Raw genomic sequence first — 25,760 nt, forward strand, 5'->3', positions numbered from 1 at the left:
CTATTCTGATAGGAAGGTAGGTTACATAGGTATATGCACTTACGCATTCTTGTTAAGTGACACACTTCAGAGTTGTGCATTTTGTTGTCTAAAAGACTAGTTGAGTGTATTCAAACTAAGTGGTTAAATTAAACGGAAAGAAGCAGAAAGAGGTAGCAAACAGCCATACTAGTAAGACTGTTAGACTCTGAATCACAGGTAGATGTGTTCGTGTACCACTGTTTCCACGTTTTTTACCGTACATATTTGAAAATGTACCATTCACGCAATTCTGGCTCTCTCTTCACTGCAAGAACTGGCAATGAGGACGTCTCCACGAGATCGTGGCTTTTATAGGCCGTTCTCCACGAAGATGAACCACGGCTCATGTACAAACAGCTGATTCCCGGATGGGGTTAAGGAAAATGCAAGGGGATTTTCTGTGTCAGTGGGAACAACAAATGACGGGGCAGTGCTGAAAGGGACTTTTAGAAGCCAGCTTGAAAGGCCTTACGTCATCCATGAATAAAATATAAAACCATGATTCACTACAGATACAGGCAAAAGTGAAAGTAACTTTAGGGTAGGAAAATCCTAGCAAAATACCTAATCAAGTGATCAAAATGATTACTACTTTGACAAATACGGTACATCAAAATTCTGTGCTAATAGTCTACAAGTAGAACCATGTAGAGATGTTCTTGTCAAAGACTCAAGACATGAATCTAATCAGGAGGACACATCAGATACACTGAAGGACAAAACGGGCTTAAATTCTTTAAAAATTGTCAATGTCATGAAAAGTCAAGACTTCCAAATTCACCTTGAGAGAGATTGATTGTAATTAGATGAAATACCTGAATTGGAACTGTTTAAAAAATAAAAAAAAAAAATATATATATATATGGGAAAACCAGAAACATTGGAATAAAGCCTGAGATGTAATGACCATTTCTTGAGAAGTAAAAAAAAAAAAAATTGTTTGATTGGGGTTACGTAAAAGAATGTTCTTGTTTGTACAGATAAGGAATAAAAATTCTTTTTAAAGGAATAAAATGTGTAAAACACCTATAATCTTCTGTAAGCCTTAAAATTGTTTCTGAAGTTTCATAAACTATAAGCTTTATCATCTTCCAACTACTAAACTGGCAAAGGTTAAATAAAACACGACCTCACTGGAGGCTGGAGAATGTGGGGGAACGAATACTCAGTACATTGCCCCAAGAGAGGTTAACTTAACCTGATGAGGCCAGAAGGTGATTTGAAATAAACAAAACCACAATGCCACTTCTTAAAATATATCCTTTGAAAATACACATACGTGTGCACAAAGTTAGCTGTGGGCTTCAAAAGGTTTGTGGGAATATGCAATGGAAAGATAGTGGAGTTTTTCCATGAAGTTTTAACCACCCTTCAAAGAGCAAAACCAGTAGGATTAACACGGCTCACAGCACATCAAGGGTGACCACAAGCAGTCAGTTGAGTAGTCAACTCACGATGGAAAATGCTCAAGTTTAAAAGGCTATGACCTTTTTTTTAAAGACTGAAAATACCTATCAAAATGTTCACCAGTGGTACCCAGTCAACCAACCCAATGCTGTCAGGTGGATGCTGACTCACTGACCGGAGCTGCGCCCTATGTGGTCGGACACTGCACACCCTCCTGAAGGAGGGCCACCTCTCTCCGTTCCTGCGGAGCAGCCGGCAACCACCAACCTCCTGGGGAGCGGCCCAACACATACCCCACTAGTGATGGGATTGGAGGTGATTTTTAAAGTTTCATCTTTGTGCTTAGCTAGTCTACAACATTTCATAAGGACAAACTCAACTTTTTATTCATCAAGTGATGCATTATTTCCCAAGACCACAAAATTCGGGAGTTGAAAGGGGTCTTAGAAATCAAGGGTCTCCTTCAGGAAACGACAGTGCGTTAAAGGGAAGGGACTTGCTTGTAATCCGTTGGCACCAGAGGCACCACACATGGTTTCCAGTGCACTTCACCTCATTGCCTATCTCTACAACACTTGCTTGGAAAGCCAGACATTCCGTCATTATAAATGCTCCCCTTATCACAGTGTTGCCATCTTTCTCTCTGAATGTGACCAGCACTGTCCCCCAAGACACCAAGCTGCTCAGGGGGCAGGGTATTCTGGTGATACTTGGGACAATTACCATATCACCTCCATGACATCCTGAGCTTGTTGCCCTTGCTCCTGCTCCGACAAGCCTCAGCACCCTGGGGAGCCAGCTTGCACACCTGCAGCTCATTGCTCAATCAGCAAATGTTGACTGAACTGAATGCCGTGTGCCAGGAGCTACAGGAGCCCCAAGAAAGCAGACTGGGAATGCTGTCCTGGTTTGCCTATAAGGAATATGTAACCTAATATTAAATACTCACAAAACAGATGGTGTTTTCAGAATTCTTATTCCTCCAGGCTGATCGGGAAAGACATCTTCCAAGAAAAAATATATATGTCCAACTGCGATACCTAGAGTGTAGCAGGAATAACAAGATGATTAACATGTGGAACACAGGTGGGCCGACCCACGTGTGCTGCTTTTATTTAAGTTAGCTAAAAATGAGCCCTGGTGGCGTAGTGGTTCTGCGTTGGGCTGCTAAACCACAAGGTCAGCAGTTCGAAACCACCAGCCACTCCTCGGGAGGCAACGGTCCCTCTTGTAAAGAGTTAGTCTCGGAATCCACTTAGCCTCATAAGGTCACTATGAATTGGAATCGACTTGATGGCTGAGTTTGTTTTTGGGGGGGACATCAAAATAATAACCCCCAATTAAAGTAGTCTTTAGCCATCAACCAACCCTCAAATGAAGGTCATGACACAGAAGATATGTAAAAAGCATGCAAATACAGGCGAAACTAAAATACCTGAAGTGGTGATGAGACACTTACCCAAGAGGTCCACAATGATTGAGTTCCCCAACAGCAAGGAAAACCCCATGAGCACCCAGGGCAGGAAGGGGGCCTGGAAGTTGAGAAGGCCGAAGAAGTTCATGCGGACGTACGGGTTCCTTCGGCTCCACACGTAGACAAGCATGATTGTAAAGGCCTGACCCAGGAAAACTAAGCTCACAAACAAGCCAAAAAGCTAGCGGGTGGCATTAAGGAAAACGTCCACGGTCAAAGCGTAGCAGAGAGCTGGGGACTGCGCCCCAGAGAGAATGCTCTGGCAAAGGCAAGCAGGACTCACAGCTCTAGAATCCAAAGAGTGAAAAAAACCGGTACCCACAGCAAGTGGGCGAAGGCCGGCTTAGCCCATCACCGCAAGTGTAGCTCCCTCAACGTGAGGGTCTGCTCGGGCACTGAACTCCGGGCCTCTTTGCAAAGTGTTGTTTGGTGGATGGTGACATTCAGGCTCATGTACCACTAGCACTTTGCCAGAGCTGGGGTGAAACCACCTTGCCAGAAAGGACCATGTCTGAGTGTGTGATACAAATCCACTTAAAAAAAGGATTTCTTCATCTTGATGGTAACCAAATGTGTTTTACCACCTTAATTTAGTAGGACAACCATCAACAATGCCATCACAAAGATGCTAAGTTAGTAACCCACCTGACTCCAGGCGCCTAGGACTTCAGGGAAGAGCCCCGGTGGCGAAGCAGGTTGTGTGTTGGGCTGCTAACCGGAAGGTCAGCAGTTCAAATGCCCCAGGGACTCTGCACGGGAAAGATGAGGTTTTTCTGCCCCTGTAAAGATGTTTAGCCTTTGAAAACCACAGGGGGCAGCGCACTCTGAGCTGAAATCGAATTGGTGGCAATGAGTTTGAGTTTATAAGACTTGTAGCAGAAAAGACATCTGGTCCAACTTCATGGCTTGGAAAAGGTGATCACATAAAGTACGCTTAAAAACAGTGGTGCCCTGAAGCTAAACTCGGGAAGCCTGCGTGGCCCAGGGCTGGTTCAGAGTGCCTAGTGAGCTGTGGGAGACAGAAGCAGCAGCTTCAGGGAGAGAGGGTGTTCTTTGACATTTCCCTGCACATGCTCTTGAAGGATACAGTCATTAAGAATCCACCAAAAAGGAACATAAATACAAAGTCTGCCGTCCGACCTCGGAAAGAGCCTTCTTCTAGCATTCGACAGTAACGATATCTTCATTTCCAAGTTAAGAAAACGTTTCACACACAAATAGGAAGAGAGCAAAAACTTAGCGTGTCACAGAAGGTACACTCGGGCTCAACATTAGTAATCATTCATGCGGGTGAATGTTTGAGTGGCAGCTGGATGGCTGTATCCTGTATCCTATTTCCCCCAAACTCACCCCGGTTGGGGAATTAACTCCAGATGTTGCACAAACACGCTCCTATCAAACCTCAGCCGCACTCTGATAGTTGCCATCCTTGCATTTCCATAATCCAATTGGGAAGAACTCCCCGTCAAGAAGCCTCGTGTGATAAACTATTTTTCCAGGCTCAAGGTGAAGCATTTCAAAGCTTCTCTCTGTGAAGATGTTTTCGGATTTGAAAAGCAAAGGACGAATTAGAAGTACAGCAGAATGACAGGCCAACTGAGAAATAGGGCTGTCTCCCTGTTCAGGACTCTGGCCACTGCAGATGAGCTACGCTGTGAGTCCCAGCTCTCGGAACCCAAGGGGGACAGGGAGGAGGAGAAACCCGTGACCAAGCTTAGCTCTCCCTTTCGACAAATCCACACCTGTGAAGTCCAACAGACAACGTGGCACTGTCTTTTCAGCCAAGAGCCACGGAGACGACCCAAGTTCCCGATCCCTCCACACACCCCTTTCCCAATGCCTAAGCTAGGGCTCTGCTCAGGGAATTATTGTACATGGATTCTTTTTATCACTGATGTTTTGTTCTTGAATTGCTTCTCCATTCCCTTACTTGGGGGAAGAAATGCTCTACCCCCTTTTATTGTTGCTAAATATCTTCCACAGGGGGTGACCTACAGACACCCTCAAAACATGACTGTCTGACGGAGGGCTCTGTATCCTGCTACAGCTATGATAAGAGCAAAAGAAAGAGCAAGGTCCGAGAGTTTTCATTTACAGGGGGATTTCCTTTGTAAACCCAAGGTTTTCACACTGACCCCACTTAGTCAAAGGATACAGAAAAATCATGTTAAATAAAAAGTTGAATCCAACTGGCCCAAAAAATAAGAAATTGGTGATTAATCTCCATATCTGTTAAAAAGAAAAAAAGAAGAAATAAGATATATCAGCAGAGAACTTTTCCATACCAACACAAAACAGGCTTTGGTTGCTGAAAAAACCTATAAATTCAGTAACGCTCGGTCATGAACCACTAGGAATTGAATCATGTCTTCCAATGATACAGGTTGTAAATCCTAACCCCCATACCTGTCTGTGGCTGTCGTCCGACATGAGAAGTGTTTTCTCTGTTGTCTTGAAAAAAGGATAGGAGTTGGCTGCCTTTGAATTGGAAGCCTCTGCTTTGGTAAGGCCCCGGTGGTGCTGAGGGTGAGGTGCTGGGCTGCTAGCTGCAAGGATGACAGCAGGCCCACCAACTGCTCAGCAGGAGGAAGCTGCTCCAGAAGACCCGAGTCTGGAGACCATCATGAGGGGTCACATGGGCCGGAAAGGACCCGGGGCACTGGGTTTGGTGGGTTCGTGTTGGGTGTTTGAAAAGAGCAGATTAGGCAGAGGCAAAGAAGACGGACATTGCATGAAGGCCACCAAGGAAGAGAAGCTGAAAGGCGAGCGCCTTCTCCCAGAGTCCAGGGGCAAGCAGCCTGAAGCCGGTGTCTCCAGCCTCCGACACGGTGAGACCGTCCACTGTGGTATGTGTGTTACTGGAGCCCCAAGAAATGAAAACATGAACCAGAAACTGGAACAGAGAACCTGGCAGGAAGGCGTTTGTGCTGATTCTGGTTGAAAGTCTGTAAGATGTAACGGGGACACTGATATTTATAACGGGACAGAACTTTTTGAAATTGCGCATGTCTTTAGAAGAAACCAACAAAAAACTCCATAAGATATGGTCAGCCAAAGCCTGGGAAAACCAAGTTTAATATGCAGAATGAAAAATATAATAGTACGGACCCTTTCATGTATGTAGCACCACGATCTAAAGAATGGCCTTGGGATATCAGAGAAATTGCCAAGGAACGTTCCCCCAGGCAGTCAGAAACACCCAGAAGTAAGGGGAGTTCTCTAGCAAACATTGAAGTTGGTTCCAGTCTTAATCACCACCTCCCCAAAAGGAAAGTAAACAAAAAAACAAATTCATGTGGCATAACGGGTTAGGCACTGGGCTGCTAACCCCAAGATCAATGGTTCAAACCCACCAGCGGCTCCATGGGCAATAGATGAAGCTGCCTGCTTTCCTTTAAGATTTATAGTTTTAGTAACCCTAAACAGCAGTTTGTTCTGTGCTGTTCTGCAGGGTAGAACGAGTCAGAATTGGCTTGTCAGGAAATGGTTTGGGTTAGTTTCAACAGTAGACACGGTCTTGTGTGAATCCTAGTGACCCTGTCATTCAAGCAGTCTGTTGCTACCACCCCTACTTTCCAGGGGTACCTTTCAGATATTGGTGAGGGACAGGGGGAATAACGACACACAGACACCAAGATAAAGTAACTCCTAAAATAAAGCGACTTCCACCAATTTTAGTTTCTCAGTGCGTAAGTTATATCCGTATTATGCTATCATGTTTTGCACTGTGAAAAAGCCTAAGAAAATCTGAAACGTGAGAATTACCAAAATGTGACAGATACAACCTGGGCACATGCTTTTGGGAAAGTGGCGCCAATAGACTTGCTCCACTCGGGTTTACCTTCCACATCTTCAAAGCACCATAAACGACATGCAGGAAAGCAAGGTATGAGCTGTTAATTTTAAGATGGCTTGTCAGATGACACTTAGCTAGATGACAAAACTGGGAACTCACCTGCCAGATATAGCTGTGAGATGTCATTTATTGGGCATTTAAATCCAGGCAAAGCCAAGCCAAGCCCAGAGGAAGCAATGTTTGGATGGAGCTCCAGCTTCCAGAAAAGACCATAGGACATGACACCATACAAGTGCTTTATCTATCATATGCTCTTGAGAATTATTAATGACTAAAGTAGTGGGAGGTAAGGGGAACCAATTACAGGGATCTACATATAACCTCCTCCCTGGGGGACGGACAACAGAAAAGTGGGTGAAGGGAGACCCCGGACAGTGTAAGATATGACAAAATAATTTATAAATTATTATCAAGGGTTCATGAGGGAGGAGGGAGTAGGGAGGGGAAAAAATGAGGAGCTGATGCCATGGGCTTAAGTGGAGAGCAAATGCTTTGAGAATGATGAGGGCAATGAATGTACAAATGTGCTTTACATAATGGATGTATGTATGGATTGTGATAAGAGTTGTATGAGCATCCAAAAAAATGTTTTAAAAAAAATGATTAAAGTAAACAGAACTCAACTCTACATAGTAATTGCATCCAGGATTTGTAAACTCCCCATCTTGGTGAGGCGACAAGTATATATAAACAAGTGCAAGCAGAGGATGAAACGATGCTTGAACAACAGGGTTTAAAGATACCGTAGGGGCCCATGGGAGGAAGAGCCAGAGAAGGCTATGTGAGAGCTAGGCCTGGAAAGGCATGTAAAATGGGTGAAATGTGGGGAAAAAACACATTTGAAAGAGAGGGAGCAGAAATGTACAGAGGCAGAACTATTAGCTTTTTGGTCTCACCAGTATTCCACCTATACGGGGTGTACACAGCCTATAAAATTGTCCTGAAGTAGGAAAATGTATTTCTCTGTTACCATTTCCATCACTAGAAAAATTACCACATTGGGAGATTACTGTCTGCCACTGTAATAAACTGGTCTATTCTTTTAGAAAACTAGGCTTTGGATCCATCCAGAAGCACTAACAAAACCTGGGTCATGGTGACAAACACCGAGGTGGTAGGTGTTCCTCAGTAGGGAAGGAGCTTTCTGCATGACTCTCTGGACAGCGTCCTTCCAAACTACAACATGAATTCTGAACCAGCGATTCCCGCACACGTCAAAACCACGCAGATTCTTACTTCCCACCCTTGATGATTCTGGTTTGGCACACGATAGGAGTTTGAGACTCTTTTCATAAAGTACTCTAAGTGATTCTGAAGCTCCGTGGAGCACTGTTTATAATATCGCCACAGACACACAAGATTTACAGCCCACATGGTTCCACTGGGTTACTTTTTGAGAAAATATATGGCAAGATTTGCAAGAGAAGTAAGAAGCAAAAAAAAAAAAACAAACAAATCAAGTTAGGACACAAAAGCAATTATGATTGTGATGGGCCACTTACTTGAAAATGCTTAAAGATTAATTCAGGATTGAAGTACAACTGAAAAGGTGTGATCAATTCCAACTGCTGAAATGGAAAAGCACATCAATAAAGAAGCAAACGCATCATTTACAAGCAAAGGCTAGTAATCCTAGCAATTTCTAACCCTCACTGGCTTAGACTGAACTCCTTTAAGACCAACTAAGCAGGATCGCGGTGAGTCGGAGTGGACTCGACAGCAGTGGATTCAGTTTAAGTTCATGGGCCAGAGGAGGAAGTTGGTAAAGCCTTCTTGAGAATTGGTACAATTATGTGTAGTCTCAAGATTTAATGCAAAGTAAGTCTGTTTTATATAGCAGTTGTCATAAAGGATTCGTTGATAGCGGGCAAGAGCAGCTGCTACGAATATGCCCGCGATCACGTGAGCTTCACCTAAACAGCTGCTGTGTGACTCTCACTCACTTTTAGGCAACCCTGCCGCCGTCAGTCTGGACGTCTTTAGCCAACGCCTGCGGTCCCTCTTATTTTTTATTTATTTTAGGATCTTCCACTCTCCACAATCCTGTTTGCCACTCTCGATATAGGAGTATGGGTTGCTTGACAGAGCACTCCTCCAATTACCATCATAACACCTGGCCATCGCTCAGCGTCCTCGCACAAATTTGCTGGGTGGGCGGATCCAGCTGCCCGGATCCGCTATACAGTATATCCAGCGTGCTCTCACAGAAACCGACGTGCCGTCCTGATCCCACTCGTCCCACCTGTCAAGGAGTCGCGCTCCTCGCCTGCCTCTGGTATCAGCACTCTCGAGGCCACCCTACACACTAAAACGAACCCTGGGCACCCCCACCCACCCCTGGGACCAGCCCCCCGGGGCCTCTCCGGGGTCCAAACCCCAGCTTTTCCGGGACTTAGTCACGTCCAGCCGTGAGTAACGAGCAGCTGGCACCACAGTTGCTCACCACAGCGGCGGTGGTGAGGACACAGGCGGTGGTGTAAGCGCGGCTGACCGGCGGGATCTGCAGGTACTCCAGCCGGAGGCTCTGGTACGCCATCTTTCCCACCGCCGCCAGGCCCCCACTTCCACTTCCGCCAAGCGGTCCCAGCGGCCGGGCAAGAGCGAAGGAGAGCCAGGGCGGAACTCTCATTTTAAGTATTCTCCAGACTGTCCAATCGGCTCTGAGAAGTCAGCCATCCACCAATCGCTAGCCACGTAGGGAAATCACAACCACCAATCATGAGTCGCGTCGCCACAGGCCCCACCCTTCTTCCCCGCCCACCAACGTCCGGTTCCTTCCGCCAATCCCCGCTGGCCACAGCGAACTTTCCCGCCTGGGCCCTTGCATCAGCAAGGTAAGCCCGCCCCCCACCCCACCCCAATTCCGAACGGACAGCTAGCCAATCCGCAGCGCGGTGGAATCCCGCCTTTGCTTTCGTTCCCTGAAACAAGTATCTGACGGGGTTTGGGGGCGCCCTTGGCGTCGCCTATCGCTGACAGTCCAGGGTGGTTTAAAGGAGGTGGCGGGAAGCCGCTGCGTGGTTGGATTCCTCTTTCTGTGGTCGCCTTGGTAAGTAGCGCGGGCCCGCCTTTTCTCGGAGGAGAAGCGGGGAAAGGTACAGCTGGCTTCAGCATCCTCGAGGAGCGATGGAAGCGATCGTTAGAGAAGAGCTTCGTCAGTCGGCTGGAGGGCGTCCAACCTGGAGGTCCCGGCATGCAGCGGGCGCGCAGTGCAGGTCGGGAGCCTGCCTACCTGCCTGCGGGCAGGTAACCTCCCCAGTTGGCACTCTCCGTCCCTGTCCAGCGTGGTTTGGGTTCGTCCCAGACACCTCCGGTCTTTAACTCCAGCGAGGAAAATGAGGCAGACCCCTGGAATAAAAATTTTGAAAGTGGAACTTGGCGAAGCGCCCTCGAGGTCTGATGATAATTCAGAGGACGGAGTGGGCATCTACTAGCTCCAAAAGGGTATTTGCCCAACGTCTCCCGAGTAGAAATGGTAGCAGTGGAAGATGACTGGGTCTTCCTTAACTGGTGCTCCTGTAACAGAAATACTAGTGGGTAGCTTGTATTCTCGCAGTGGAGGGTGAAGGCTCACTCCTGCCCCCTTACGGGAGACGGGGGAACTCGCAGCATCTCTTGCCCACGAGTGCTTCTGTTTGCCTCCGTTTGGGCTGGTCTTTGTCAATGCTGTTATTCAGAAGGGATTCGTTTTAGGACACTCACTAGTTGTAGACCTAACGTAACAAAGAGAATTCCGTAGCCATACAGGTTAGAATTCTAACGGAAGCTAAGGTAGGACTTACACATTGAATCCACAACACCCTAGCTGGTCAGGTTAAGCACCCCCAGCTTTAATTTGTGGCTTGTAAGCAGCCCTGCTGGCTGCTGATGGGTAACCGTGGGACGCCTAACTGAAAGTTAGGTGGTTCAAACTTACCAGCTCCTCTGGGAGAAAGATGAGACTGGGTGCTCTATAAAGATTTGACAGCTTTCAAAACCCTCCACTTGATGGGAGGAGGGCTTTTGTTTTGTTTTAAGGAAGCTTTTAATTTATTTCAGAAAAGTTTTGAACGGGAGTGAAGTTAAGTCTGGTAGTGTTAGAGTATGGAAGCGACATAAAACCACTCCATCTTATTAAAATTGAAGAATATGCCTTTTATTACATACAGCAAGCTGGGCCAAGAGAGGAGGCTATCGCCTGAAAAAACATTCTTGACTCTAATCAAGGGCTTAGATGGGCTGTATACAGTAGTTAAACCAGGGGGCTAGACTGGGGGGCAGGAGGCATTCAGTAGTTACATCCTTTGTTTATGGGCAGGCAGGATATTAGCAGGGAACACCTGTAGATGAGCAGAGGCTGTCAAGATTTACTACATTCCTTGCATATCTGTCAGACAGGCTTTCAGAAGGAGCTAGGGCAGTGGTTCTCAACCTTTCTAATGCCGCCACCCTTTCATACAGTTCCTCATGTTGTGGTGACCCCCAACCATAAAAGTGTTTTCGTTGCTACTTAATAACTCATTTTGCTACTGTTATGAATCATGTAAATATCTGATATGCAGGATATATTTTCATCATTACAAATGGAACATCATTAAAGCATAATGATGAATCACAAAAACAATGTCATTATATATTGTGAAATATTTATTTCTAATGACAAATCAATGACATTTTGTCTTGAAGCATGGTGTAGCATGGGTAACAGTCCTCACACCGGCTACTCGTAGGTGGGGGGATCTGCCTGTGGGCACACCGCCTGGAGACAGACAGAGGATTGGTGTCTCGGTTCCTGTGAAAGGGTCGTTTGACCTCCAAGGGGATCGTGACCCACAGGTTGAGAACCGCTGGGCTAGGGGAACATTGGTGAGGTGGGTCAAGGTCTGTCAGGAGATTGGGAGAGTCTTATCTGGCAAGAGTATTTTTGGATGAGGCAGACTTGGGTGGAGCTATGGATAGGAAGGTTGCCTGTTTTCCATAGATCACTTGAGTTGATCACTTTTCAAGGTAAAAGGAGACCACCACCTGACCAGCTTTGGCAGTGTGCCAGGGGAGAATAAGGCAAGATGGAGTTGAGAATAGGAAGTTTAGCTTAAGGCAAGTCTTGAATGCAAGGTGTTGATAATCATTGATAACGATTGGGCAGAAAGTCTCTGTGTAATACAAATGTTAAGATGCTCAGCTAGTAGCTAAAAGGTTGGAGGTTTGAGGCTACCCAGAGGAGCATCCGAAGAAAGGCCTGTGGCTATCTACTTCCAAAAATCACCTCAACCTATAGACTCTCAACATTCCTAATAGCGCGACCCTTTAATGCAGTTCCTCATGTGGTGGTGACCCCCAACCATAAAAGTATTTTCGTTGCTACTTCCTGTCATTTTGCTATTGTTATGAATCAGGTGACCCCTGTGAAAGGGTTTTGACCCATAGGTTGAGAACCACTGCTACAGAACATAGTTCTCTTCTGATACCAATGGGGTTACCATGCGTCTGAGTCAGCTTGATAGCCCCAGGTTTTAGGGATCACCTATAACAGTTCAGGATTGGTAGAAACAGTAACGATGAAGACAATGGAATAGTTAAAGATATGTTGATATAAACAATAAGCTTTGCATATTGCTATGTATATGGAAAGAGCTTAGTATGCCATCTATGTGTAAAACTGGATGGTTTCAGGTTTTTTGTTTTTTTTTAAAGAATAGCTGTAGAAAACAATGTAACACCTTCCAAATTGGCAGAAATTAAAATGTTAGATAATAGCAAGTGTTGGTTAAGGGACAAGAAAGAAGTTCTTAAGTACTGCAAGTGGGAATAGACTTTCTAGAAAGTGGTAAGTGTCTGTGTAATAGGAATGTTAAGCTACTCAGCATTCCCCTAGTGGTCACACCTTGGGCTGCTACCTGCAAGGTCAGGTTTGAAACCCCCAGGTGCTCCCAGGGAGAGTTACAGTCTTGGAAACCCACAGGGGCAGTTCTACCCTGCCCCGTATTGTCACTTAAGTTGGAATTGACTGGATGGCAATCGGTTTGGTTTGGTTTGGTTTTTTGGGAGAGCATTTTGAAGTGTTTTGTGAAAATGAGGTCTGAGTAAACCGTAGGGCCCACTAGTTACATGCCTGTGTAAATCGTTTGCCAGTCAGTCAGGAAGCATTAGAGGAGGGTGTTAAGGTGAGTGTTTTAGAAGAACAAACCCAGTGACACTTAGGTGTATAAGAAAGAGCTTTAGATCAAGAAAGCCGCCCAGCCCAACTCAAGTCCACGGAGCCCTCTCTAGACTTGTGCAGCTGCAGACCAGTGAAGCAGGAAGCAGGGCTCATAGGCTGGTGGGTTCAGTCACGTGAATCCAAGGGCAGCAGGAACACAAAGGGGCACTACAGCTCCCAGGGTCAGCAGGCCACATGGGCCACCCCCCGAGGTAGATGCCAAATTCAAGCGAGCAGGAAAGTCAGTGCCGACTCAGTGAACGTGTAGGATGGGGTAGAGCTGCCCCTGGGACTTTCTGAGACTAACTGTTTACATGAATAGAAAATCCCGTCTTTCTTTCGTGGACCAGCTGGTGGTTTCGAACTACTAACCATGCAGATTGCAGTCCAACACATAACCACTGTGCCACCAGGGCCCAGAAGAAAGGTGAGAGAGAGAGAATTTCTCCACAGTTACTCATAAAGAGTCTACATCCCCACAGGAGACATCATTCGGCTGTTATGATTGTGAGATTGGGCTCCCCCCTACTTCCACACAGGTATATCAAGTTGACAAAGAATCTAATCACAATAGTGTGTTCACTATAACAGTATTTTTAAAAATCATTTTATCGGGGGCTCTTACAGCTCTTATAGCAATCCATACATCAAATGTATCAAGCATATTTGTACATATGTTGCCATCATTATTTCCTAAACATTTACTTTCTGATTGAGCCCTTGGTATCAGCTCCTCCCCCGCTTGTGACCCCTTGATAAATTATAAAGTATTATTATTTACATATCTTACACTGACCGCTCTCTTCCTTCCCCTGAGGTTTCTTCCCCCCATCCCAGCGACCTCTTCTTCCCCCTTCTGTTCCTGGGGGGCTTATCTGACCTGGATTCTGTGAGTCGTGAGCTCTTATCTGTACCTGTGTACGTGATCTGGCCTAGCCCACAATGAAAGGCAGGGCTGGGGTCCATAGTGGGGGGTGAGGAAGCCTCACGGAACCAGAGGAATATTGTGTTACATCAGTGCTATACTTCACCCTGTGTGACTCATCCCTTCCTTGCAATCCTTCTGTGAGGAGATGTCCCTTTGTCTACAGATGGGTCTTGGGTCTCTGCTCCGACCCCCCTCGTTCTCAACCATATGTTTTTTGTTTGTTAGTTTGTTTTGGGTCTCTTGATGCCTGTTACCTGATCCCTGCCGACACCATGCTGGCACAGGCTGGTGTGCTTTTTCCATGTGGGCCTGTTGCTTCTCTGCTAGATGGCTGTTTGTTTAATTTCAACCCTTTTAAACCCCAGGCGCTATATCTTTTGATAGCTGGGCACCATCTGCTTTCTTCACCACATTTGCTTGTGTACCCATTTTACTTCAGCCATTGTGCCAGGAGTGTGAACATCACAGAATGCCAGTTTGTTAGAACAGTGTTCTTGCGTTGAAGCAGAGCTTGAGCAGAGGCCCAACGTCCATCACTTCCTCAATGTTTGTGGAACAAATATATGCACATATGCCGATACCTCTATCTTTATGAATTAATGTATTAACATATATACACATCTATGTTTGTACCCCTATCCCTAGCTTTGCTTCCTGGATCGTCTGTTTCCTTTCCCACCATCACCCTCGCCCTTCTTCTGCCTGTTAATAATTCCTCTCAGCTAGATTGCTGTTGCTCCAACACCCCCAGTATCTCTATGTCCTCCTCATTGATATTTTTTTGGTCATAAATTTTTTTTTCCTTGATCCATCTCATGTACTTTTTTTTTCTTTTTTTAAAAATTATTATTTTTTAATCATTTTATTAGGGGTTCACACAACTCTTAGCACAATCAATACACACATCAATTGTGTAAAGCGCATTTGTACATTCATTGACCTCATCATTCTCAAAACATTTCCTCACTTAAGCCCCCGACATTAGGTCCTCATTTTTCCCCTCCCTCCCCGCTCCCCCCTCCCTCATGAGCCCTTGATAATTTATAAATTGTTATTTCATCATATCTTGCCCTGTTCGATGTCCCCCTTCACCCACTTTTCGGTTGTCCGTCCCCCAGGGAGGAGGTCACATATAGTTCCTTGTAATTGGTTCCCTCTTTCCTACCCCCTCTCCCTCTACCCTCCCTGTATCGCCACTCACACCACTGGTCCTGTAGGGATCATCTGCCCTGGATTCCCTGTGTTTCCAGTTCCTATCTGTACCAGTGTACATCCTCCGGTCTAGCCAGACTTTCAAGGTTGAATTCGGATCATGATGGGGTGGGGGTGGGGGGGAGCATTTAGAAACTAGAGGAAAGTTGTATTTTTCATCGTTGCTACATTGTACCCTGTCTGGCTCATCTCCTCCCCGAGACCCCTCTGCAAGGGGTTCTCCAGTGGCCTACAAATGGGCTTTGGGTCTCCACTCCACACTGCCCCCCTCATTCACTATGGGAATATTTTTTGTTCTGATGATATCTTATACCTGATCCCTTTGACACCTTATGATCGCATAGGCTGGTGTGCGTCGTCCATGTGGGCTTTGTTGCTTCTGAGATAGATGGCCGCTTGTTTACCTTTAGGCCTTTAAGACCCCAGACACTATACCTTTTGATAGCCGGGCACCATCAGCTTTCTTCGCCACATTTGCTTATACACCCATTTGTCTTCAGCAATCGTATCATGGAGGTGAGCACACAATGATAGGATGTTTTGTTCTTTGATGCCTGATAACTGATCCCATCGGCACCTCGTGATAACACAGGCTGATGTGGTCTTCCATGTGGGCTTCCTCCTCATTGATTTTAATACCCTAGTTGTGCCCCTGTCTATGGCGTTGTTTGCTCCCTGCTTCCTTCCCCTGCATCCTCCTCCCCGTAAGTCCCTCTGGAACTGTCAGTCCTGTTGCTTTCTCCTTGGGCTTGCCTCCCATGCCTATCTTATATAGGTAGGCAAACCAACAATAACGTAGACAATGCAAAAAGAAAAAAATTGAATGAAAACTGTATAGATAGATATAGATATAGTAAGTAGCCCCCCCCCCAAAAAAAACACCAAAAAACCAACAACAACCCCCAAAAGCACAGATAATTCTAGATAATTCCGGGTCTGTCCACTGACCTTTAATGACTCTTTCCCCACTGGTTCTGGGGGGTTCTGGGAACTGCCTTTCCTAGCCTGAAGTCTATTTTGGGGGCTCCTCAGGGCATTGTAGCTTTGCCCTGCTCCTACTGCTGATCTCTTCCCTTTTTGGTTCACCCTGCCGTGGGGGTTCAGACTGGACTTGCTCCCCACAGTGTGTCCCCAGTATTGGCCTCTGTTGCGGTATGCTCCAGCGAGAGGACATCATGTCTCTACAACAGTATTTTTGGTACCAAGTGCTGAAAGCAGTTTAGGTGTCTGTCACAAGGTGAATGGACACATTAAGCTGTGATCATCCTAAGAAAACCCACTGCCATACATTCGATTCCAACTCATAGTGACGCTATATAGGGTTTCTGAGGCCTGGTAAATCCTTGTGGGAGCAGGCAGCTTCCTTTTTCTTCCTTAGAGCGCCTGGATTTTAACTATCAACCTGGACTTGATGGCAGTGAGTGTGTGTGTGTGTGTGTGTGTGTGTGTGTGTGTGTGTGTGTGGTGTTAGCTGTCCAACACTTACCTGACACTGCCACCAGGAGAATAAAATTGATGGAATACTTCTGTTACAACCAGTCAAGTAAACTTAAATATAACATACAATTAAAAAAAAAAGAATATATAAAAATGGAAAGGCAAACTCTAAAACTAGATTCATACTGGAATTGGAGGTGGGAGATGGGGTAAAATAGGAGTAGAGTATCATGAAGTAGGAAGTCATAGCTCAGGGAGCAGTGGTGGTGTGCCTGAGTGCTAACTAAAAGGTTGGACGTTCAAGCCCACCAGCTGCTCATGGGAGAAAGATGGAACAGTTTCAGTGAAGACTTATAGTCTTGGGAATCCTACTCTGTCCTATAGAGTTACTATGAATTGGAATTGATTTCAATGCTAGTGAATTTTGAGGATTTGTGGGGTCTTTTTGGTTTTTAATAAACTCATTTCCATACATACAAGGTCCCTAAAAAGGCGATGGAATGTGGTTGGTAAGGAGCAGATTATGAAGGCCCTTAAGAGCTGTGTTGAAAGAATTTGTACTTGACCCTGAGGACATTGGGGGTGCTGGGGACATAAAAATCATGCCACCTCCTGGGAATCTGCTCCCCAGTGTAGAAAAGTATTCTTGAATAAGTGAGATAGTGTATTGTGCCAGCCTGGCCGATAAACACAAGTGGGATTAACTGAAGGGCAGAGAGATAAATGGCTTGGTGAGTCTCGCCTTTCTTGTCTCTCGCTCTTTGATCATTGGACCAGTGTGCGGCTGCCTTGCTTGTCCTGTGCCTCAATTTAAAGGCTACACTACCTGTGGGACGCCTAGCCTGTGGACTGTGTCGCTGTAAGTTGAGGTCCCTTTAAGACATCGCTGGAGCTGGGGACTGGCAGTTGGTGACCTGGCTGGCAGTTGGTGACCTGCCTTCTGATTGGCTGCTGTGCTGACATAGCCTAGCTCTCTCTATAAATAGAGGAAGATCTGGCAGCAGACAGAGACTTGAAGGACTGCTAGTCTCTCTCAACCTTCTCTCACAGGAGTGAGTTGCATTGAGCCATTTGTAGTGCTTTATGATTTAACTGTTTATTTCTTGTATTATATGTTTATCTGTATATGATTTAACAGTTCATTTCTTGTTATATATCTAATTATCTTTATAAATGAATATGTTAAATTATCAGCAATTTGGTTTTCTCTCTCTAGAGAACCCTGTCTAACAAAATAAGCGTGCTGTTGTGTAGCATTGAGTCGAATTCTGACTCCTGGCTAACCTGCTTGAGTAGGGCTGTACCACAGACTTCCCGAGGTTATAGCAGATCCTCAGGTCTTTTCTCCTGCAGACCACAGACCGTTCCCTGGGCAGCTGAGCATTTAACCATTGTCCCAGCAGGGCTCCTTTCACGGAGCCTATAGGAGATGGAGATTACAGGACAAAAAGATCATCTATCTTGTCTATACAGCTAAGTGGTACAATTCTATTTTATAACCATTATGCACATAAGTCCTCCATGTTAACACCATCTTGTGTTCTCATAAAGATGGGACTGCACACGTTTGACAACCTCTTCCAAATTCTGCTTAAACCCATCTGGTAATCAAGGTAGCAATTTCTTTTAGCTAACTGCCTTTATCCAAAGGAATAACAAAGCTCTTACTTGTGTGACAGGCAGATGGTGATAGCTCAGAGAAAGGAGCCTCAGTTGACTCCGCAAAGAGATTGAGTGCAGTTTTCTTGGCATTTGAAAGGGACAAGGCCCAGACCCTTGCAAAAACACACTACAGGTTCTAATGCTGACAAGAGGCTTACTCCGCTTTTCACTGGGATTTTTCTCGATGGTTGGGTTGAAAGGACAAGGAGGTAGGACACTGTCAAAGAGTAGCTGAGACGATGGCTCACGGGACCTGCAATAACTCGGGAGGGAAGTGAAGTGGGAGAGACAGAGTTCAAGACATAGAGGGTCACAGGCAATCCCTGCACTTCGCACGTGGTTGTTAGGTGCCACCGTGCCCGCTCTGACTCACAGCAACCCCGTGCACAGCAGAACCGAGCACTGCCCGCCCCTGCGCCATCCCCATAGTGGCTCCTGTGCCTGGGCCCAGTGGTGCAGCCACCTCATTGTGGGCCTTCCTCTGCTTCGCTGCTCCTCCACTTTACCAAACATGGTGCCCTTCTCCTGACAGCATGTCCAAAGTATGTAATACCAAGTCTTGCCATCCTTGCTTCTCAGGAGCATGCTAGCTGTGCTTCTTCCCAAACAGATCTATTTGTTCTTTTGGCAGGCCATGGTACTTTCAATATTCTTCTCCAGCCCCGAACGTCAAAGGCATCAATGCTTCTTTGATCCTCCTTACTCCATGTCCAACCTTCACATGCATAAGCTTCTTCCAAGACAGATCGATTTGTTCATTCCTTTTAGCAATCCATGGTCCTTGCAGTATTCTTTGCCAGCACCACAATTCAGTGGAAGATTGGGTAAACTATAGTGCGTGCACACAATGGAATATTATGTAATAAGACCATCCATCTGGACAAACAGCATGGGGGCCATATCCGACCACCTCAGACTTCAAAAGGGAGAGTGATAGTGACCCTCTAGGCCAGGGTAGAACTGCCCCTGTGGGCTTCTGAGTCTGCAAATCTGGAGTCTTTCTTGATTTACTTTCATTTACAGAGTGGCAGATGCATTTGAACCACTGACCTTGTGGTTATCAGCCCAAAGTGTAACCACTATACCAGCATGGCTCCTCCTCCCCACAAGGGAGAAGGGGCATTCCATTCCTCACCAGCCCAAGGGCTATTGCCACCAGGCAGAGGTCAGACATGCCTTGACCTTCCATCCTTTTTTTTCCCTTTATTTGGAAACAGCCACTCCTACAACATTCTACTTCTCTGCTGGTATTGATAATCCATTGCAATGGCCACCCAGAATTTATTAGCGATTACTCACAATTATGGGGGCTTATTGGGGATGTTAACAGGTTATCTATCACTAGTCAGCTTTGGTCAACAGTCAGGATTCTGCCATTGTTTTACAGCCCTGCTTTGGTCACTCTCTGGTCCTTAACCTCTTAGCCATATGGTCCCTTGGCTTCTGCCTCCATCGGCCAGGAAGTCAGCTATTGCTCTGCCTCCCAGACTCATGCATTGCTCCTCTGCTCTGTCTCTTGGTCTCATTGCCTCCTCCTCTGTTCTCGCCCTGGCTCCTGTGCTCTGCCCCCAGCCTCTGTGCTGCAGCCTCTGGTCTCAGCCTCTGCCACTTCGAGATCTTGAACATGCGTCCTGGTGGCTCTTCTTTCTTGATGGTCCTGGGATTTCCCTCTTCATGCTTCTGAGATAACTCGTTATTATAGCCACAGGAGTGACCTCTAAAATGGCCCAGACCAAACACTATTGATGTTTCACACACCCCACCATATGCTGGGAGTTACAGAGGTGTGGATAGAAGAGCCATATTAAATTTCCCTTCACCTCAACCTGCAACATGCCTCGCCATAAACCTGGAGGGCATTATGCTAAGTGAAATTAGTCAGTCACAAAGGACAGATGTTATGAGGCCACTTGCAAAAAGTCAAGAAAAGGTTGTCCTAAAACATTCCCTGCTGCTTGCCATGGAAGGGAGGGTAAAGCACTGGCTAGAGGGTAGTCATGTTCACTCGGGTGGTTGGGAAAGCAGCATGCATAAAAGGGAGGTCAGTAAAATGCAGAAAGCAGCGGAAGACTTTGAAAGGAGGGCAAAGGTTAAAGGCAACAGAAGTAAAGACGGCATACACCGTCCTTCTATAGTGGTGTTCGAGTAGAAGCATGGATAAGCACAATAGCCAACTGGGTGTGGGAGGGAGAGGGAGAGCATGTATACGCACAAATATATCTAGGTCCGGCAGGATATTTACACCATTGTGTTTACCTTTGCTGCAAATATGTCCATGAATGTGATGAAGCATTGTGTTGGGCTGGGCCGTCTGGAGAAGCAAAACCAGTGATGTCCACATATGTATAAGAAATAACTTTCTATCATAAGGAGTCCAGTTCAAGTCCATGGGTCCGGTGGTGGCCAGAGCCCTCTTCAGAGTCACATAACAGGAAAGTTACAGGCAGGTGGGCAGAATTATGTGGGTCCAAGGTCATTGGGAACATGACAGTGTACCAACAGCTCCCAGGATGCAGCAGCCCACATCAGGCTGCCCCAAGAGGTAGATACAGAATCCGAGCAAGCAGGAGGGCAAGAGAAAGAAGTTCTCACTGCCTCTCCTATAAAAAGCCACACCCCCAATGAGGCATCATCAGACTCTGACCTGATATAAAAAGCCACACCCCCAATGAGGCATCATCAGACTGTGACCTGATAGACAGATTAGACTCTATCCCTACCCCCACACAGGTAGCATCAAGTTAACAAAACCATTACAAACATATAAGTAGCAAAGTTAGGAAAACTTCTGAGACAAAACCAAAAACTTGAAGGAAAGGAGTCACGAGCCTGGGAGGTCAAGACTCAGTTGGCATGGCGTGGTTCACAATGACAATGTCCTCCATCCTAATGTGCGGAGTAGGTTGAGGTCTTAAAAGTTCATGGGCAGCTAGCTGTCCAAGGTACAAGGATTGGTTTGTCTCAGGGAGGAAGGAGCAAAGAAAATGGAAGATGTGTGGAAACAAGTAGTCCCATGGACTAATGAACCACTCGAATATCAGACTCCACAACTCTGAGACCAGAAAAACTAGACGGCGCCAACCAGCCACTCTGAAAGTGCCCACTTTAGAAGGTCCTCAATGGAGTAGGAGAAATATGTGGAACAAACACAACATAATTAAAAAAAAAATACTCAGCTTGCCGCACAGGTAGGGACTAGTGGGACTTCTGAGACTAGTCACTTAGGGGGTTTGAAAGTGAACTTGCACCAGTGGGTCAATTTCAGCCAGATGACAGGTCTGTGTGGGGAACAGTAACACGAGGGAGGTATGCACACCGTGGGATAATCGATCGTGTGAAATCTGCAGGGCAGCATTTGACCCAGGGATGACGTTAGAAGAGTGCGGAAGGGAGCAGGCACGTGTCCACCGTGAAGCTTGCAATCAGTGAGGCGAGGCGCTGCGTAGGAATTGCCCCGTGGAAAAGGGATGCTCAGCACTGTGACCTCCCAATTCATAAGAAAAGGCAGTTTTTGCTTGTAGGAGTTTCCTCGCTTATTAAATGGGGTCAGAGGCTGGAGGTCTTGAAGATTAAGGTAAAATAGGGGTGTGCCAATCTTTTTGCTGTGTGTAATGTGGTTTGAGTCTTCACTCAGATGATAGTTTTATTCTACCAATTGTTCTTTTCACATTTGCAGATTGCTCACAGTCTCGTAGTAAAACAAGCCACGATGTCCGTCAATCCAATGACTTACGAGGCCCAGTTCTTCGGCTTCACACCACAAACTTGCATGCTTCGGATCTACATTGCGTTTCAAGATTACTTGTTTGAAGTGATGCAGGCTGTGGAGCAGGTTCTTGTGAAGAAGCTGGATGGAGTCTCAAACTGTGACATCAGCCCCATCCAGATTCGCAAGTGCACAGAGAAGTTTCTTGGCTTCATGAAAGGACGCTTTGACAGCCTTTTTGGTAAAATGGAGCAGCTGTTTTTGCAGTTAATTTTGCATATTCCTCCAAACATTTTGCTTCCTGAAGACAAATTCCAGGAGCTACATTCTTATAGTGAGGAACAGTTCCAGCTTCTTAAAGAGGAAATCGAACAGTTACAGGAGAAGTATAAGACTGAATTATGTGCTAAGCAGGCCCTTCTTGCAGAATTAGAAGAGCAAAGCGTTGTCCAGGCCAGACTGAGACAGACATTGACTTTGTTTGATGAGCTTATAAATGTTGGCAGACACCATGGCACTAGTGATTTTAGGGAGAGCCTGGTGTCCCTGGTCCAGAATTCCAGGAAACTACAGGACCTTCGAGGCCATATAGAAAGGGAAGGGGCAAGCCTGGAGACGTCGTGAGTTTCCCAATGGAGAAAGGAAAGAGCCTGTCCGGAAGAAAAGGTGGGAACTTGTGTTAATGTCTAAGAGAACCAAATCTTTTGCTGGAGTTTCTTTTCGGTCTTTCTTTAGGGGCCCCCTCACCCCCACTCCATCTTCCTTCTTGGCCCGTTTTCCTAAAATGTCTCTGACCTACCCTAAACTCCTCCTTGAGGCAGTTGGTCCATAGAGACAATGTGTCCCTAAATGGCAAGGGATTCTCAAGTCTGTCATGGCCCATGTGGGGCATGAGGAAAGAAGTTACGGTCTTCCCCGACCAGCCTTAAGGTATTTGTAGAAGTATACCTTGGTCATTTTGACATTATTTGGCTGAGACCTGTTGTTTTCACGTGTGACTCCCCTATTGGCTGGCAGTACATTGTGAGACAGCCGATACAGGGTGTTCTTTCTTGTCTTTTTTTCCCCCTTTCGCTTTGTCACTTAATCATTTTCTGGTTCCATCACCTAAAACCAAATTTGTCTTCAAGTTGCGAGGGTAGAAATTGCTGGGGCCTTCTAGGTTGGTTTTGGGAAAGAGGTGGTCCATGGCCAAACTTCGGCTGTTCAAGGTGGGCCAACCTGGTTTTCGTGGCTGCACGGAGTTCTGGTCCCAGGCAACGGCTTCCTCGGGGGGAACTGCCAGTCAGCGGGGCCCTCAGGTGCTGCTTGACTTGGTCCCAGCCCGCCAGGTTTTTCTCCATGCTCTGTCTGGACTTTCCACCTGCCTGCCGCCTGGTCTCTATGACTACAGGTTCCTGAGCTGTGGTCTCTTCCACCCAGTGGGGGTGCTGCTGTTGGCAGCGGTTGATCCTTCTGGCTGCCTGGGGCTCTTGACCATGGCCGCAGTACCCCGTGGGCACTGTAAGACCTCTGACTGGCGTGCAGGCTGTTCTTTTCAGAGATCTGTGTGACCAAGCTGCCCACCTGCTCCTGCAGTGTGGATACCTTGGTGTCTGAGTTTATGGACTCCTTCACTATATGGGCCTCCCAGGGAAGTGGGGTACTCAGCATTATTGATATGTAACACACATACACACACACACACACACACACATATATAAAATACACATTCCGTTTCTCAACCTGGTCCTAAAACTTAGTCACCACAGAACACATCTGTGGATCTGTGGCCCTCGAGGCTTTGTAGGCCCTGACTGTGTCCTTATTCACCACATCATGGCTGCAACCATGTTGACCTTGGAGAGCATTCTCTAGGAGATTGCCAGGTCCCTCTCCTTCATGGCAGTAATAGATAGAATTTTCCAACCTTAACACTCATGATAGACTTTCTTAATTTTAATTGCAATACCTGGGCCCAGCCTCTACCACGCTGATCTGTTGACCCAGCTGCCTTGCTCTTAACCCTCAGTTGGTTCAGGGCATGTTCCAAGTCCCATGTGTGGGTGGGGGCAGTGTGGCTGGGGAAGGTTGAGGTCCAGGCCCCCAGTGACTTCTTACATGAGGAAGAAAAGAAGTAAGCAGGAAAGACAACCTTGACCTTTAGTAAAGGAGTTTTCATTTTTAAAACAGATCCTTTCCATGACCAAGGCCTTGGTGATGTTAAGCCGTTGATTATCTTGCACCCCAGGAATAGAAGACCCTGGACAATAAAGAAGCAGATCCCACTGGAACTGGAGGAGGAAGCCTGAAACAGAACCTAGTATCCTGATGGTTACGTATTTAAACCAGTCTATATTTTTTCATTCCTCAGTTCATTTTGAATTGCCTTGTAGCTAATTTATTGTAAGTTGTTTATTCAAATTGTAATTTTATTCACTCTCATTCCCCCAACAGGATGAAGTTTTAATCAAATCTTATGCTTAAATTCAATGGCATGTGAAATTTCTTTTTGTAACTATAATCCATGTGAAATGTTAGATTACCTAAGGAAGAGGGAGAAATAGCAATAGCTGCTCGTAAGCTACTGCCTGTCCTTCATCTCTTCCTAAAGAATAGAATTTGGAATTCATGTAGAGAAGGGGCAATTTAATGATTAATATTTATAATTAAATAGATATAGGAGGCCTATGTTTGTGTTTACCTGTATATATGTGTGTGTGTGTAAAGCAGTCCCTTTCCCAATCTTGTTTGTTAAATACATGATGATTTCAAAGCATTTTATTAAAATTGCCCCCCAAAAGATATGTCTATTTTTTATTTCCCAGAACCTGAATGTTTGCCATATTTGGGCAGAAGGAGATCTTTGCAAATGTAATTAAGGATCTCGAGGAGGCCATCCTGCTGGGATATCTGGTGGGCCTTAAATCCAAAGGCAAAGATCTTTGTAAGAGAAACAGAGAATCAGTATGACCCTGGAGTGAAGCAACTCCAAAGCCGAAGAATCCAACAACCCCTGCATGCTGCAGGAGGCGGGGAGGATTGTCCCCTATAGCGTCTGGAGCGGGTTCTGCCCTGGTTGCAGACTTCTGCCCTTCAGAACTGTGAAAGAATGTATATGGGTTGTTTTAAACCACCATGTTTGTGGTAGCAACAAGAAACTAATACACCTCGTGAAATCAGAATAAATATTCTTAAGGATGAAGACTGCTGTTGTGTAGCGACTTTCTTAATATGGCCGTTCTAGCTATAGTCCTTGTGACTCTTTTACAGCGATAGGTGGTGGTAATTAGTGGCTGTCCAGTTGGTTCTGACCCAAAGCCACCCCACGTACAACAACAAAACACCCAATCCTACGCCATCCTCACAATTATGTTTGGCCCATTGTAACCACTGTCTCAATCCAGCCAAATGTCTTCCTCTTTTCACTGCCCCTTCACTTTACCACGATGCCCTTTTCCAGGGACTGGTCACTCCTGATAACATGTCCAGAGTGTGAGAGGAAGCCTCGCCATGCTTGCCTCTAAGGAGTATGCTGGCTGAACTTACAAGACAGGTCTGTTTGTTCTCTTGGCAGTTCGTGGTACTTTCAGTAGTCTTCAGCACCGCAATGAAAAGGCGTCGGTTCTTTGGGCTTCCTTATTCAGTGTCCAACTTTTGCAGTGTTTGAAAATACCATGGCTTGGGTCAGATGTACTTGAGACTTCAAAGTGACATCCTTGCTTTTCAACACTTTAAAGAGGTCTCGTGCAGTAGATTGACCCAATCCAATGCATCATTTGGTCTCTTGATTGCTACTTCCCTGAGCATTGATTGTGGATCCAAGGAAGATGAAATCTTTGACAACGTCAATCTTCACTGTTGATCATGATGTTACCCTTTGGTCCAGTCTGAGGATTT

General features: G+C 46.0%; 2 protein-coding genes across 4 annotated transcripts in view; one reads left to right on the forward strand and one right to left on the reverse strand.

Annotated features, from left to right (window-relative positions):
* DERL2 (derlin 2) overlaps positions 1-9,329 on the reverse strand; it is a 15,625-nt gene extending 6,296 nt beyond the window's left edge. The window contains exons 1-6 of one of the 2 annotated variants that reach the window (XM_004716148.2): positions 9,202-9,329; positions 8,261-8,326; positions 5,058-5,131; positions 3,990-4,083; positions 2,888-3,083; positions 2,378-2,468 (exon numbers count right to left, since the gene is read on the reverse strand). In XM_004716148.2, the coding sequence (XP_004716205.1) occupies positions 2,378-2,468; positions 2,888-3,083; positions 3,990-4,083; positions 5,058-5,131; positions 8,261-8,326; positions 9,202-9,294 (614 nt within the window). In that variant the 5' untranslated portion in view covers positions 9,295-9,329. Of the gene's footprint in view, positions 1-2,377; positions 2,469-2,887; positions 3,084-3,989; positions 4,084-5,057; positions 5,132-8,260; positions 8,327-9,201 lie in introns of those variants that run through there. The other variant, XM_030886484.2, reaches the window with a different exon arrangement.
* Positions 9,330-9,659: 330 nt separating this feature from the next.
* Positions 9,660-25,030, forward strand: MIS12 (MIS12 kinetochore complex component). 2 transcript variants are annotated; one of them, XM_004716181.2, is made up of 3 exons: positions 9,660-9,807; positions 21,852-22,547; positions 24,054-25,030. In XM_004716181.2, exon 2 carries the CDS (start codon positions 21,885-21,887, stop codon positions 22,503-22,505), a length of 621 nt encoding a protein of 206 aa, XP_004716238.1. In that variant the 5' UTR covers positions 9,660-9,807; positions 21,852-21,884; the 3' UTR covers positions 22,506-22,547; positions 24,054-25,030. The 2 variants fall into 2 exon arrangements, with proteins under 2 accessions (XP_004716238.1, XP_045149401.1); XM_045293466.1 differs by having other exon boundaries at positions 24,112-25,030.
* Positions 25,031-25,760: the final 730 nt, after the last annotated feature.

The sequence above is a fragment of the Echinops telfairi genome, unplaced genomic scaffold (assembly GCF_000313985.2).
Source record: "Echinops telfairi isolate 266 unplaced genomic scaffold, ASM31398v2 ScPeMD7_2010;HRSCAF=2546, whole genome shotgun sequence".
Classification (NCBI taxonomy): Eukaryota; Metazoa; Chordata; class Mammalia; order Afrosoricida; family Tenrecidae; genus Echinops; species Echinops telfairi.

Bases quoted from the DNA above. Each gene is read 5' to 3' on its own strand.
- MIS12 (XM_004716181.2), top strand. From the start codon at position 21,885: ATGTCCGTCAATCCAATGACTTACGAGGCCCAGTTCTTCGGCTTCACA.